Below are 16,459 nucleotides of genomic sequence, written 5' to 3'. Positions count from 1 at the left end.
GAGAGAGAGAGAGAGAGAGAGAGAGAATGAGTCATCAGCACAAGAAAGTCACAGCTGGTTCTAATACTGAAAAGGACTATTTTCTTTGGAATCTCCTCCAGCACTAATGTGCTATAAAAATCTATTTGCAAATAGCTACAGTGCAGTAGAAGCTCTGGACCCAAGGGCTCCATGGATTTGTAGTAATCAAAGCAAAAATGTTAACTTGGATGTACTACTGCATTTCTCCGGCTACTGATGGTCCATTTGATAAATGTCTGCACATTTGGTAAACTTGAGCATAATAAGATGGCTTTTAGAGGTCAGTAAAAATGCAATTGCAGAGATATTCGTCATTATAACTAGCTATGCAAAAGCATTTAATCGATTTGATTTTTTCAAAAGAAGAAATGAAAACCTGAAAACATTTTTTTTATCTCTCTCCTCTGCTCCTCCCCACCCTTTCACCTTCCAAATAGTTTTCCAAAAGCGTATTCCATTGTAACAAACAGGGTCTTGGACTATCAAGTGGCCAGTGTATTAGTGATATGGATAGTTCACCTTGGATTCCTCCACCTGCCCATTTTCCTGCCCAAGACTAACAATATAGAAGTACTGTATGAGAAAAGACATAATTTCTGAAGCCCGTGTCATTGGTGTGGGTATATATTTGAGGATCTAGGGTATGATGGCCACATAGTGATTATGAGACTATATTCAACTAACACTCATATTCTTTAACCATATACTTAGTTGCTGAACCTTTCTCACATTTGGATTCTGTGTCAAACTTAAACCCCCAAGTTACAAACCAGTATTTATGTATAAGATGCTTATGGGTAATATAAACCCCTTGGCTAAGTGTTTTGAGGTAGGAATAGGGGAAAAGTGTCTAAGAGAAGGAAAATGGAATCAGTTTGCATACATCTACAAATATTAGAGACTTTGCCATCTCAAGAAGGAATTAGAATATGCATGAATACTATCTCCCTTTTGCAAGTACACTTTTCAACTTTCATTTTCCTAGTTACAATTTAAAAAAAACAGATTGTATATGCAGAAGAGGGAAGCAAGGGAAAGTAATAAAGGATGAACACAAAATTTCATATCATGTATATCATGTAAAAGTATATCATGGTCCTGTAAGAATAGTATCAAGTGTGCTAAAGTCAGAATGAGTTGAGACTGGCAAGGTAAAGTAAAGGACAGTAAAAAGGGGGTTTTAAAGCTATATTGGGGAAACTGGATGACTGAAGAAAGTATACGAATGCTTTTCTGAGTGGATGGTACAATGATGATAGAAAAGATATAGCTGTGTTCAACTCATATTTTGCTTTTATGGGTTTTCTTTTCCACCAAGGAGATGATTTTTGGATCAGAAAAGAGAGAATAAAATTGGCAAATAGGAGTTAAAAACCAAGTAAACAGAGAGACAATAAGAAAATAAATATTTGTAAAGTGACTGGGCATGGTGATTGGCATACAGTAGGCACTTAATAAATGCTTGTTTTCCTTCCTTCCCTCCTTCATTCCTTCCTTTCTTCCCTTGATAAGTTCAGGTCATCAGATCCTAAACGTTTCATCCTAGAGTACTGAAAGGACTAGTAGATATTTTAGTTTTGACTCTGCATCCCCAGTGCCTATATGACTTTGTATATAATAGTGCTTATCGATGCTTATTGAATTGAGATGAATGTATTTATTGGTTTGTTGACAAAAATTTCTGGAATACTGTAGAGACAAAGAGAGGATGTTACAAGGTTAGGAGAAAATGAGTATCTCATTTTTTTTTAAAGGGGAATAATGGAATCAACAAACTATAGGCCAGTGAACTAGACTTAATTCTTGAGGAAATTATATTAACTATTATCAAAGAGATAGCATACAAACATCTAGAAAAGGAATTAGTCATTTTCTATAAAGATTTAGCATGAGTTCATCAAGGAAAGGTAATAAAAGGCTAACCTCATTTTAACTTTTTGAAAGGATTGCTAGATTTGTAGATCAGGAGAATACTATAGACATAATTCAATTAAATTACAGCAAAACATTTGATGAAGTCTGAAGCTATTCTTTTGAACAAAATGTAGAGATAAAGGTTGGTCAAGTGCATACACTTCTGGTTTAGTGTCAGCTTGGAAGGACATTTCTGGTGGGATTGCTCCTGGGATCTGAGCTTGACCCTATACTGTTGAAAACCTTTGCCAGTGACTTGGATAAAAGTATAGATAATGTGCTTATAAAGATTTCAGATAATACAAAATGAGGCAGGATAGCTAACATTTATAGCAGAGTCAGGATCCAGAAAGATGTCATCAGGTTAGAATATTGGTTTGAATCTGAGGATGAACTCTAATAGGGATTAATGTAAAACATTACACTTGGGTTCAAAAAGACAACTTCATGAGTAGAAAACAGGGGAGGCATGGCTGCAGAAGAATGTCTGAAAAAGATCAGGGAGTTTTAGTACCCCAGGAGCACAATGAGTCAACAACATGATATGGCAGCCAAAAAAACAAAACAAAACAAAAACCCAATGGAATCTTGGACAGTGCTAAAAGATGCATATTATTCAAGACTAGGGCAGTTAATAGTTCTGATGTATTTTACCTTTGTCAGACCATGCCTGGGATACAGTGTTCAATTCTGAGTGCCACTTTTTAGGAAAGATATTGAGAAACTAGAGAATGTCTAAAGGAGGGCAACCAGTATAGTAAGGACACTCATTATCATCCCATATGAGGATCAGTTGAAGAAGCTGAGAATTTTCAGGCTTTTTTAAAGAATAGTTAAGAGTAGGGGAAAGACAAAATAGCTGTCTTCAAACATTTGAACATGCTATCATGTGGGAAGAGGGAGTAGACCCAATCTGCTTGGTCCCAGTGGGGCTGAACCAGAAGCAATGTGAGAGTAGCAGAGAGGCAAACGTGGGCTTCGTGTAAAGAAAAATTACTTCAAAGTAGATGTCTTCCAACAAAGACTGAAGTGACACTTCAGTTAAGTTGTACAAGGAACCCTTATTTAGCTACAGGTTGGACTATATGTTCTCTGAGTACCTTTCCAACACAGATTCCATCATTCTGATTTTTTTTTGTCTGTTCTTTTGCTCATTCCACGCACATCTCTACCCCTCACCCTCTGCCACCACCACCTTTTATGCATCTTCTACTAGGGCTGGGTACAATCTTCTTCAAATTACTAGTTAAAACACACACACACACACACACACACATGCACACACTTCCATTTGTAACAGATGATTAAGCCCTGCTTGAGATGAATGGATCATATATAATGAATTGTCATCAAATTCCTTCAGATTGTATTTTCATTTGCTCACATATTGTGCACTGGAAAATTTTTGCAACCCCCCTCATCTACAATGAAGGAGATTCCAGTTCAAGAATAGATTTATGAAGCTATTTTTATACTCTTTTAATTATATACAAAGACACCTTTGTGTACAATCACAGGTACAAACACTAAAAGAGGTAGTAAGCAGGATAAGAGCCACATAAGAAGAAAAGGTACAAATGTGTTAATAAATTGTTTTAACAGAACTCCTGAGATAACAAATATTCTCATATGTTTCATATTATGGTCCAGTACACTATCACAAAGTTGCTAACCAGATGTAAACAAGCATCCTAGAACAGTAACTTTTCCTGATGCATCTTGATGGCAGAAACACCCAGGCTAAACAATGCTAAGGCATTCTTCTTTGCAACTATAGTATCAATGGCCTGAACTTCTTCACTAGAGATGATATACTCCTGCAAAGATAACCTGCTGGATTTTCATCCTTTGAAACTTATGACTGAGATTCTTCCTATGCTGAACTTTCATATAGTCTTAATTTTTGTTCTCTCTCTCTCTCTCTCTCTCTCTCTCTCTCTCTCTCTCTCTCTCTGTCTGTCTCTCTGTCTGTCTCTCTGTCTCTCTCCCTATATAATATATATATATACCTACATATATAAGCATATAGTATATATACATATATAACACTTGTACTTATTATCTATACTATATAGACACACATGTATATTATATATGCATATGTATATGTATACATTTCTTTAAATGTTTCCTTTAGCACATTCAAATAGGGAGGCAATTTAGGAGTTGTTGAGTTACTGGGGTTGCCATACTTAGCAAGAAGAAAAACAGTAACAAGGCAGTTGAATAATGTGTTACACACACACACACGTGCATTCACACACATGAGTGTATTGATCTGCAGACCCCAAACATGATCCTTTAGCAATTATATTTTTTTTCAATATAAACAAGGGATACCTGACTGAGGTGGAACAGGTTTAGCACCACTTTTCATTCTGAGTGCATTTGGCAGTTTGTAAATACATCTGCTTTTAATAATTATTAAAGGATTCCTTCAGGAAAGTGAGATGGAATATCAGGGATGGGTCAACACTAAGGAAGGAATCAAGTGAATTGTTTGAGGAGTTATGGCCCACAATCGTTGGTGACATATAGTTGGTCATATATGTAGCTGCTAAACAGCAAAACAAGTGAGACAATTTTGTCTCCATGTCCACCTAGCACCTGCATCCCTCCTGTTATACTGAGTGTCAAAACTAAGCTGTTCAGGGAGGGCACAACCCTATCTTCTTTCCACTTCCATCTTTTCTACTCCTATCCGCTAAGCCCTCTTCACCTCTGCCTCTCCCCACCCCATACATTAATGTTTCATTTGCTAAGGAACACAATCCTTTAAAAATTTTAAGAAATTATTTGGAAACATTGTAGTAATGCCATGGAGAAGAACTAGTGAAGACATAAAGATGAATACTATCCTTGGTCTGTATATTTTCACAGAGAAGCTCTTATTCAACTGGTTAAAAAAAGACAGATATGACACAGACTACTGGTTATATTTGACCATATTCTATTCCTTGCCTTTGACGTGCTCTCCAGACTACCTTTCACCACAAGTTTATATGATTACCAAGGGGGATAGAGAAGCTTAAAATACTGGACAATTAATGTGCTGCTGCCAGATTTTGAAAGGAATTGTGATTTTTAGATCCCTTTGGTGAAAATCACACATATTTGAGTTTAGAATGTGTATCACTTGGATAACTCAATATCATGACCCTGGTAACCCTGGTGACCCAGGTCAGTAGTACTCTAAAAGACAAGACTTGCCAATGTTCTGAGGCCCATACTGGCCATGAACCTCCACCCCACTTTTTTCCTTTCCCTCGTTAGCTTTCAGCTAACTATCTGATGAGTAAATGAGACAATAGCATCTTACCATCTGGTCCAAGGATTAAGCCAGTGGCTGTGTCTGAAAATGCCTCAATCAGAAGTAAGCCAACAGGAGGGTCCTACTGTACTCTAACACCTTTTACCTGTTGGTAATGACACACCTTCCTGACAGAGGTATTTCTAGACTTTGGAAGCCCTGAGTTCTGATAAAAGGTCTTGGCTCCCAAATCTCCATCTCTGGCAACATAGCCTGACATGCCACTAACACAGCCCTTCCTTCAATAGATCAGTTTTCTCTGTCACTCTCTTCCCAGGCCCATATGTTTCTTATATACAGATCAGTTGGACTGTCTGCCTCATGTGCCTGACCCAGAGAACCAGTGTATATATGCAGAGAGGGCTGTAGGGTATGGGATGCCAAGAATGAGATTAATGTCCTCACATTTAATAGAAACCAGTATTGTAATCCAACTTATTTTATATTAGAAAGTCAAATATTTGAAGTCAGCTGTCGGCTCAAACACCTTTTTTAAGGGGCTGCCAGCTGAAAGAGACAGCTTCTAGCCATAACCTGGCCTGCTATGATTAACAACATGAAGCTCTCCAGCTGCTTGGACTCCACTCGCACTTTCAGCAAGCAGAGGGCTATTTTTTATCCCAAGGAGGAGTGTCAAACTCAAGTAAGCAGCCTCATCTAAAATGGCTCTGCTGAGAAGATACCGTTTTATGAACTGCCTCCCCTAACTAGATTCAAGTTAACGTGCTTCAAGCCTATTATAAATCCAAGAAATGGCAGGCCCTGGAATTGCGCCAGAAAACCAAGTTCAGCCTCACACCTGAGAGGCAGGATTTGCTCAGTGGAGCTTGTTACTGTTAACAATGGCAGAAGTCTTCATGGAGAGAGAACAGTGGTGAAATAATGGCCCCAGACATGTCTAATAGCGACCTTTCTATGTGCCGTAAACTTTCCAGTTTAAGAATTAAAACACTCTAGTGTCCAATATGGCAAAGGTTAAGTTCTAAATTAGTTTGGTAACTTGCAGAGTTCATGATCTTTCATTTTTTTATTTTTTTAATATGGCTGGAAGATTAAATTAAATGTTTATAGGGTAGCTAACATGCTAATACCCAGTCGGGATAAGCAGAGCTCTCAGTTGCACCAGGTTTTCAGCCAGATTCTAGAAATCTGGCCAGACATCAGGACCTACCCTTACTCTTATAGGAAGTATTCTCTGGGCACCTTTAAAAAAACAGTGCCCTGTCTGCTTCACATGGACATGAAAGGTGCAGTCCAAAATATACCCTTACAGTAAATGCCAATGTATTAATTTATCTACCACAGAGGGATAGTGGAGAGAGCACATGCTGCTTGGATTAGAAGCAGTGATTCCAGCAAGTCTGAGGAATCCAAAATCATAGACCTTATTGACCAAGCCTTCCAGTGGAGGATGGAGATGACATCTCCGTCTGCTAAAAACGTGCGCCATTAGGATGTCTGTTGTTTATGACCTGTTTAAAACCAAGTGGTGGCAGCAGCATTAACTCCTGTGTAAATCAGGGCTACCTCAGATTCTTATTGGGAAAGACTTAGCAAAAATGATGTCATACCACTCACTTGCCTTTACACAATGGCCCTCTGTGTGGACCTGAATGTGGGTGAAAGATTCAGTCAAAGAAATGTCTGAGTTCAAAATGAAAGGATTTTCTTAACATGTTAAAAAGTAAACATGTCCAACTTTAGAGGACTGTCATAAATCACATGCCTTTTACTGTATGTGGGGAAACCTTTGAAAAGAAGAAGAAAAAGGGAGCATGTAGAGTTGATGCTGCTGCATTCATTCTGGATAATTCTGAGAAGAGTTCACTTGCTGATTTTTATGCTTTAGTATTCTTGTTTGCTAGTTCAAGGTTCCAAACCAAAACCCTTAGCTGAGCTAAAAAAATACAACAAAATAGCCATTCTCTAATTGGAGACCAGTTGTTGTCTGAACAGGCTTGTTTACCGATTTCAGTCAATGTTAACCAAATATGTAGATTTGCTCCTGGACTGGAAAAATATTCTTCCTTCCTCCTCCAACTATGTGGGCTAAAATCCTGAAGTCACTATTATTAGACCATGTTGGTCTTCTCTCTTTAAGAAATCAACTATATCTATTTAGAAGATGGCCAATTGGCTGTTCTGGGGACTCCAGTTATATGAGGTCACTTATTACTTATGAAGTGGGAAAATTTATTAGATGAGAAAAGTGACAAAAGCAAAAATTTTAAACAGACTTCATTAGGATATATCTAAAAGAAATACAATACTTTGTCTGGGGTCTACTCTAATATAGCCTTATAAATAAAAAACAAGATTGACATCCACAGAGATTTGTTAGCAGCATGTCCTTCTTTATGAATGTGCGTTGATACATAGAATGGATATTATTTTCTTTTTGTCGTGGATTAATGATGCTACTTCAACTACATCATATCCCTCTCACCAGCCCAGGACTTCACTTTCTGGTCAAGGGAATAATAGATCTTACTGTCTCTGTTATACTATAAAGCAGGAGTTTTTAACCGTGTGTGTGTGTGTGTGTGTGTATGTGTGTGTGTGAGAGAGAGAGACAGAGTGAGAGAGACAGAGACAGACACACACACACACACAGAGACACAGAGAGACAGAGAGAGACAGAGATTGAGACAGAGAGAGATTGTATTTGGCAGTTGAGTGAAGCCTGTGGACTCATTCTCAGAATAATTTCTTAAAAATTATAATTGAACGAAATGATGATGTTAATTTAGAAGTTAGTGAAAATAAAATTTTAATTATCTTCCCATCTGAGCTCATGGACCCCTCCATGAAACCGAGGGTAAGAATCTCTGATCTAGAGTCTTCATTTCTTACATATCTTTCAGTTTCTCATTTAACCTACAAGTACATAGTTCCTCCAAATTGGGAATGAAACAGTACCAGATGCCTATAATGGGAGGAAATGGGATGAATGAATAATCTAGCAATATGATTCAGAATCACAGAATAATAGAAATGGAAGAACCCTTAGAGATTATTAAGTCAACCCTCCTCAACCCCACCCCTGCTTTAAAGATGGGATCTAGAGAGACAAAATAACTCATTCAAGGTCACACACCTAGTTGGTGGCAACTTGTCCTTCATGAAAAAATGACAAGATGATTGGATATGTGAAATATGTTCCTTCCCCACCCTACCCCTCAAAGAATATGTAGGAAAAGCCCAGATGAGGCTACATATACCCAGACCACTTTATCCAAGAATTTCAGTATTTATTTGGATAGCTACTGTAGAGCAACCTTGAAAATAATTCCAATTCCTACAGCTTTGTATTCCCTAAACTGTCTCTGGAGATATATCTTGGTCAAGGCTAAACTGAGGCAAAATGCTTCCCTAGGACCTAGGCTGGATAGCACATGCCTTAAAAAAATTGGTAAGTCATTATCTAAATAGTTCTTGTGATACCCATCCACTCTACTTGAAAGCAAATGACCAAAGATGAGAAGCTTTCCAGCCCCTTTTCTAGCCCCATAAGATATATAGTTTCATCAACATATACTGATAAAATGGAAAACATGAAAACTACCATTTTAAAATTAAAGGCATATTTTTAACGACAAGCTCTCCCCCTTTATTCCCATTAGGGCCATGAAAGATTAAATGCACCAATACTGTCCTACTGTGAATGTGTCTCTGCTGCCTTTTTGGTATGTATTTCAAAGCATACTAACATCCTGTCTGTAAGTCAGAGTCATACAAGAAGATGCCTCCTGTTTTACATTAGTAAAGGAATAAAAACGGTCTGCTTCTTCATATGGTCATCTGGCATTTAATCTTATCACTACCTAGCAAAAATGTAGGAAGGTACCAGCACAGGTATTTGAGTCCTCAGGCTGAAAGAATTTTTCAATTCAGTTCTGACACTTAGCATGATGCACTGTCCCGTTACCTCCTGTTACAGTATATCATGCTAGGATATGACTTGAAATAAAGTAACACAAGATGACACAGTGTAACTCGGTGTGATATTAGGCAATGGCACACGGAAAAATACCACATTACCCAAGTGGCGAGTTCACAATCTACATTTATTGTGGAAAGCAAAATGTGACAGATGAATGCTAATTGTCACAGTTTCCTGGAGGTTTACAAAGCAGGTTTTTCATGGACAAGACAGCACTATTGGTTAGTGCAATGCTGATAATCATCACAACTGGTTTCATTTACATTAAATACATTGTTAGCAAGGACAGAACAATCTGAATAATAATGTACAGGCTTGACAACAAAAGATATCATCTATAGTAATTTTTAAAACTGTCACAAAGATCCAATTTTCTTTTTGTTAAATGAAATAAGATATATCTCATGTTCAAAATTAGTTTTAAAATACAGCACTTCACACTACCCTTCCCATTGGGAAGAGTTATTTCAGGATTCCTGCCTCTAAAGATGGAAGGGTGGTCATAGAGCTGAGGTGATCTCCATTCCTTGGAGAGAGGGAGTTAAGATGTTTTCCTTGTCCGGCAGTGGCAGTAACATCAGCCCTAGAAAACACATGAACTCTTTTCTCCATCTGGCCTAGTACAGACAATGATGTGCATAGATATACACCAATAAAAAGAGAAATGAATATCATATGATCAGAGGTGGAAGATTCAGAATAAATGAATACATGGAAACCTTTCATTTATGTCAACCCTAGTTTTCCTTCTCTAATATGGCTAAATGTCAGGTCAGCGGAAATCATGTTGTTAAAAATCCTGCCTCCTCTCTTCCCTTGCTCCCTTCCTTGGCAACCCCACATGTACACGTCAGCTCACTACCCTATTGCTTTCTGAGAGGTTCTTTCAGTGCTACAGCAGAGGATTCTTTCCCCGGGGTCAGATGCCATAGAAGCCTCATCTATGTGTGAATTTATCTACACTAAAAAGATGGCTAAGTCTTGAGCGAGATTTTAAAAGAGCCATAAGCCAGAAGAACTGGGTTTTCAATGACTGACAAGTTTTAGTCTCACAGAAAAGAAAAGAACTGATGAAGGGTAAACATGAATTTATTCTACCCAAAGCAAGGGATTGGGGAACTCAGTGTAACCAAGGCACCTGGGTAAATGCCTGCCACATATTGGGTGTTCAAATTAATATTGTTGATGGACAGGGAGGAGGGTGGCTACTGTAGCCACTCCATCCCTGAGAGCCAATGTTATTACAATCCATCTAGTTAATAGGGCAATAAATTAGGGTTAAGGGGCCCTAATAATAAAACAGTGGGCTGTTTTGTTGGTTTTTTTTTTTTTTGCTTACTCAAACAAGGTTTTCATAAGACTATGTCTCCTGTGATGTATTGATTGAACATTAGCTAGAAAAAATGTTTAGTCCCTCTTTCTTCCATAATATCTAAGATGAATCCAATGATGAATAGTTGGCTTCTATGTACTACCTTTCATCCTAGAATCTCAAAGTGTATAAACAAAGAAGAATTTCTTTCTATGCTATAGATGAGGAAATCAGGGGTTATTTTGAGGAGAAGCTAAAGGCTGAACAGTGACTCAGGCCAGGACCAGAAATATAAACTGGAAACAGAACCCAGAACTCCTAACTCCCTCATCTCTATCTTTTAACCACAAGCTCATTCTCATGGACTAAAAGATGTAAACCCCCACAAAATGGGGGACAGTCTGACTGCCCATGAGGCAGTGGAAGATAACATCAGATAATTTACCAAGACAAATTATAACTTGAATAACCTCACTTGAAACTACCCTCAAGCAGATATTGGAGTTCAAATGTTTCCAAGACAAATAGATTCCATAAAGGCTGCATTTCTGGGTCTTCACTGGCCTATATGTTGAATTCCCATGATCTTTTCTTTGGGCCAAGGAAAGAGAGCAAGCTCCTCTTTGGAGCAGAGAAGCTAGTCTTTCTCCCCTACTAATCACCTGCAGAAAATGGATAATTCATTATGTTTCCCTCCATCTTCACATCTGTGTTCTCTATGAGCCTTGATACATGAATATAGACTTAGCATCTGAATATACAGAAGTACTGAGCGTACATCTTGCCTATAATCTGAAACAATACCATTATCTGAACAAACAGTAGTTTCCAAGTAATTCAGTTGCTGGATGCCTTCCTTTCAACAGTTGTGAAACTATTAGATTGTTCAATTCAGTAAAGTTAAAACAGGACAGGGATTCATTGCAGATGAAAATAGTACAGGGACATCTGCTATGCATGCATGGGCATGCATATATAACTCGTGTTATACTTTAGATTTAAACGGTCATGTTGAAGTATTAGAGTTCATTGAGCACCATGTTATTATTCAAGCCATTTTGTTGAGAAAGGGGCAATCACTTCATAAATGAAGGTTAGAAAGATACAACATCTGTAAATATGAAAGTTGCCAAAAAAAAAAAAAAAAGGCCAGATCTCTATGTGCTTTTAAACCTACCTTCCTGATCCGGCACATTGATTGTATCATTATGTATATCTATTCTGGCTACATGAACGAGCTGTAAACAGACCTCAAAGATCCAAGGGATGCTGGATAATAGGTTCAGGCTGATCTCAGTGTTGGTGGTGAAGAGTGAGGGAGTAGGGATGGGAAGGCTTTGTTTAGGGGCCGGTCGATCATTGCTAGCTAAATGAATTCAAGGATTTCAGAGCCAAACTTCACTTTTCACCACCCTCTCCTGGTAAGATGCCTTCCAATGACTGTCTTCTTAGAACCACCTGAGTTGTTGTTTTTCTTTTTTTTACTTCAGCTCTTTTCCCTCTGCAATATAAGACGTGACCTCTCACTTTTCAAGATGAGCCACTTTCTGTCATGTATTTTCAGCGGAGCAGTAGATTTTGCTCCTGATTTTTGTCCTGAATGTAAGACCCTAGTTCAGAGAAGGCATTTACTTCTACTGTCTGCATGGCACTGAATCCTGAGGCAGATATTGTAATTAATCATAAAGATAAATTCCAGGGGCCAAACAATTTTTATATCATATGGAGAAAAGGGATGGCTGTCCAGATCACCTGGCATAATCTAGGTGCTTAATAAATGCTTTTTGACTTATTATTAAGTTGAAACATCTGATGAAGGCAAGAAGGCTCTTGTTCCAAATTCTCTCTTCTTCAGCCACATCTTTATGTTACTAAACCTGTACTTATGCCAGACACTTTTCTTGATCTTAGAGAAATTGGCTTCCTGCTTTTTTCCCCACTCTCTGTGAGAGGCAGGGTGATACAAAGCATAGCAAGTTGATCTCAGTCAAGAGAACCTGTGTTCAAATGTAGTCTTGATATATACAGCCTGTGTGACTCTGGGCAAGTTATTTAACTTCTCAGCACCCCCAGACAACTGTCTAAGAGCATCACTAGTAGGAAAGTTTCTGTTTTACACTGCTTCCACACTCAAATTTCCCTATACTGATGAAATCATTTATAGGAATGATCCCTCAAAAAAAAATTTGTGTATATTTCCTAATCTAGTCTAGTGTGATTAATTCTCCTGATACTTCCATAGCCTACATGTTGAAATGCAAGGTCAAGTCTATTATCAGTTAAATAGCTGATTCAGCCTCTCTCTGAGGGTTACAATTCTACAGGTGTAGATGACTCAGTGTTTCACTGGGGAGGTCTTCCCAGTAGAAAATTAAGTGGAGATTTGATCATTATCCAATTAGGTTGATTGCTGGAGATGGTCAAGGCATACAATGAAGACCAAAAGATACACTGATCCGATTTCTCCAAATAATTGCCAGTCCTCCACTTTGTACTGAGTATAATTCCAAGAGCCTTCCCTGGAGGGTGTGCTTTCTTTCCAAGCAGCTGTGAGGAGTAAGATTTAGTTAGACTCTGGTCAGAGGGCACAAAAAGCCACAATGAGGGCAGTCTCCAGTAAGTTAACAGCATATGGGAAATACGACTTGAGGAGGGAGTGAGAATGTACTTTTTCAAAGATGCATTTATGTAAGAAACTCCTCTAAAATGCTCACTGAAAAATGACTACAACTATTAGGGTCAGAGATAGAGCAGTTTATTCTGTTTGGAAGTATATAAATCTTTGTCAATTTGCTCAAAAGTGACCTGCCTTGCACTGTATGTGCACACACACTCACGTATTTAATGAATAGGCATCTTGGGTGTTCAGCTACTCTTGACTCACACTTCCTTTTGTTTTTGATGGCTTTTGCCCAGTATGATTGCTTAAAATAATACCCTTGCTCCCTCAGTGGTACTGAGAGTAGGTCTGATAAAGGGGTCACTGGATAGTCTGTGGTTACCCTCAGTCTCCTTGCTATTATACCCCTCCCTGCTCAGTCTATTTACCACCCAGTAACCCACATGCCACTCCCTCTGCAGGGAAACAGACTCACTCTTGCTCATCATTCCCCAAACTAGGATCTCATTTTTATATTCTCTCATAAGCTTAAAACAATCATCTTTCAATATGTAGTTTGCCTCTCCACTTTTACTTCCTATAGAATAGTCAGCTCTACATACAAATCCTTTCTCTATATTTTAGAAGTCAGTGTTAAATGAGGCATATGGGATTTTGAAAGCATTTGAATACTTTCTTTATTGGCTTTTTCTGATGTCATATAGATGTCTCTATACCCTTTTCTTAAACTGAACTCTTCTCAAAGACCCAGAGACTTTCCCAGCATCCAATCAGGATTCATATCAACCAAACCACTTGACAGAAAATTCAGCATACATAGACCAAGCAGAAACCACAGACCTTTGAAACAAAGTGAACCAAGGAAACCCAAAATCTAAGACTAAATAGTTTGCAGAAAATTTTGAAAGATAAAATTCTTTAAAGAAATTAAGGAAATGGTGTGTGTGGGGGGGGGAGGAGAATATTAGCCTATTGTTATGAAAGTTTGAAAATTTTCACATTTGTAATATCCAGATTCTCTTCTAATTGTGGTTAGTAACTGCAGTCATCCTGTGCCTACTCCTTTTTTGTACATTTTTCTGAACTATCTCAAAGACTATGCCTTCATCTTTATTTCTTTATCCATCTACTAAAATTGGTGGTGGTGGGGGGAATCCATAACAACACATAGGGAATTTAACAATGGTTCTATTCTGCTCTGAGAGAATACTTGAATTTATTAAAGAAATTATTTCTTCCCAAACACTAAATGATATCCTAGAGGTATGAAAGAGTTAATATATCTCCAATATATGATCAAAACATGAATTTAGCTACCCATAAGTTCAAATCTAATACTTAGAAAGTTAGAGATGGAAAGCAGAATTCATCACTGTATAGATAGAATGTCCAAAGGTTTATAACAAAAAGAACATGAAGCAAGATACAAAATGGTCATTTCAAAAGTATGGCCAACATTTCACAAACAGTCCATTGGGTTAGCCTAACAATAATTCCATATGGATAGATATGATTGGTTTGGTTTGTGATCGATGTCATGAGCTGGCCAAAAGTGTCATCTCTGCTACTAGAGTGACAAAGTCTAGGGGTTTCATTTTCAGTAGTACAGATGTTTAATGTAAAGTCACTATATTCTCTTCCTGAAAATTCCTCTATATGCCAGTGCCCACACATCCATTAAAATATGTACTAAATATTTGTTTTGGGCATTTTGGGGACTAAAAACTCAATTCTGTCAAATATTCTAAGTACACTACTCTGGCCTATTCCCATCAAATATGATCAAAGTCAGGCCACCACAGGAAAAATAAAATGAGCACCATACAAAATGTAGAATTGAATTTACTTTTAGAAATACATCTCAGGAAGTTTGCAGCTACCATAATAAGCAACCCCCAGGTATGTCCCTAAGAAGAGGATTTTGGGCATGTCAGTCACCCCCTTGACCCAAGATCTAGTCTACTTGGATCACAAGTATACAATAATACTCATTGAGACCCTTCAAGCAAATGAGTATACTGGGAGTCTGTCAGTCTGAATTGGTTTAAATGAGGTTGATTCTTTACTTATATATTGGTGGTTTACTGAGCCTAGAAAGATTGGACTTTCCCTACAGACACAAAAAGGCATCAAGGAAAAGCACCTCGATATTAATGGTTGGCAGAATGTGGGGAGGGGAATGATTAAAATGGAGCACAAGAAACTATCATTTCTTTAGAGTATTCTAAAAGACATTGTGTTCCTGTGTCTATAACAAAGTAGTATAATGTCCCAATTCAAACTAATGCTTTGATACTTTTTTTTTATTTTAATAGGAAACAGGACTCATGCACAGTCATGGCTGATTTAGTTACAGTACTAAATGTCAAAGGCAAAGATGCAACTATAGAGCCGCCAAAAAAAAAGTTATAAAAGCACATGGCACAAAAGTGAGCCATTTCAATTCGAGGAAAGATGTTTCAACCTGGAAAAGAAACATTCCCCAGAGTTAGCCAGTTCTCCATGTACTGATGCCATTGGCCTAAAAGGGAATGCATCATTATAGTCAATTACCTAAGGACAGAACAGAAGGGCATAAGAAGGTAGGAGAGAGAAAGAAGAAAGTTGGATCCATTAGTAGAGTCCCTGGAGGCATAACCTCCAGCATTCCACAGCCATGTGTCTGTCTAAAAGAAGTTGGAATTGAGACCCAGAGGTGGGAGAAGCAGCATCACCAAAACATTTCCAGTTGAATCAAATCACTTCTACTTCTTTGACACAAAAGTTAAGTAAATAAACATTTAAAGTCAGCATTATACTTTTAGAGTGCTTGGATGGTTCTAACTATGCTGGGATTAAGAAAGCCGTGAAAAAGATTTTTTTGGGGGGCAAAGCAACTATCAAAAAGAAAAATGGAAAGGATGAAGCCCAAAGATGCTGTAAATGAGTCAGAGGGTACAAGAAGAATAACATGTGCTTGGAGCTCCATGTGCTGTCCCCATTCAGTGTGCTGACTGTTGTATAATTCCATCTCCAAACTCCAATTATTTCTTTTGACACTTTCTTCTTGACAAATCACTTCAGAACATCTGCACTGATGGTTGCTAGTTTATACTAGAACCTGTGTCACTGATTGGTACACTTAACAGCATGACCAAAAGAGAATTTCTTGAGTCTGCAAACTGTTAGATGCCCGAACTCTTCAAAAAGACCTGACTGAATATAAGCCCTATGGAACCAGGTGTGAAAACTTCAGAAGACTAGGGAATAATGCAATCCCTATATCTTAATTACTTACAAATTAGAATGTGCAAGTCTACTATTCATTTATTCATCCATTCAACAAGCACTTATTAGGCA

The 16,459-nt window shown here is 37.9% G+C and overlaps 1 protein-coding gene across 4 annotated transcripts in view; it reads right to left on the bottom strand.

The window, feature by feature from the left end:
* NFATC1 (nuclear factor of activated T cells 1) overlaps positions 1-16,459 on the bottom strand; it is a 212,402-nt gene that overhangs the window by 51,828 nt on the left and 144,115 nt on the right. The window contains exon 9 of one of the 4 annotated variants that reach the window (XM_069095008.1): positions 9,294-9,771. The exons of the other annotated variants lie outside the window; for them this stretch is intronic. Coding sequence (XP_068951109.1) covers positions 9,689-9,771 — 83 coding nt within the window. The 3' untranslated portion in view covers positions 9,294-9,688. Of the gene's footprint in view, positions 1-9,293; positions 9,772-16,459 lie in introns of those variants that run through there. 4 annotated transcript variants of the gene reach the window in all.

This window comes from Petaurus breviceps, unplaced genomic scaffold (assembly GCF_028583685.1).
Source record: "Petaurus breviceps papuanus isolate PSGF00001 unplaced genomic scaffold, PetGlider_PUasm1.0 224, whole genome shotgun sequence".
Lineage (NCBI taxonomy): Eukaryota > Metazoa > Chordata > Mammalia > Diprotodontia > Petauridae > Petaurus > Petaurus breviceps.
This window is presented reverse-complemented; position numbering and strand designations above follow the sequence as displayed.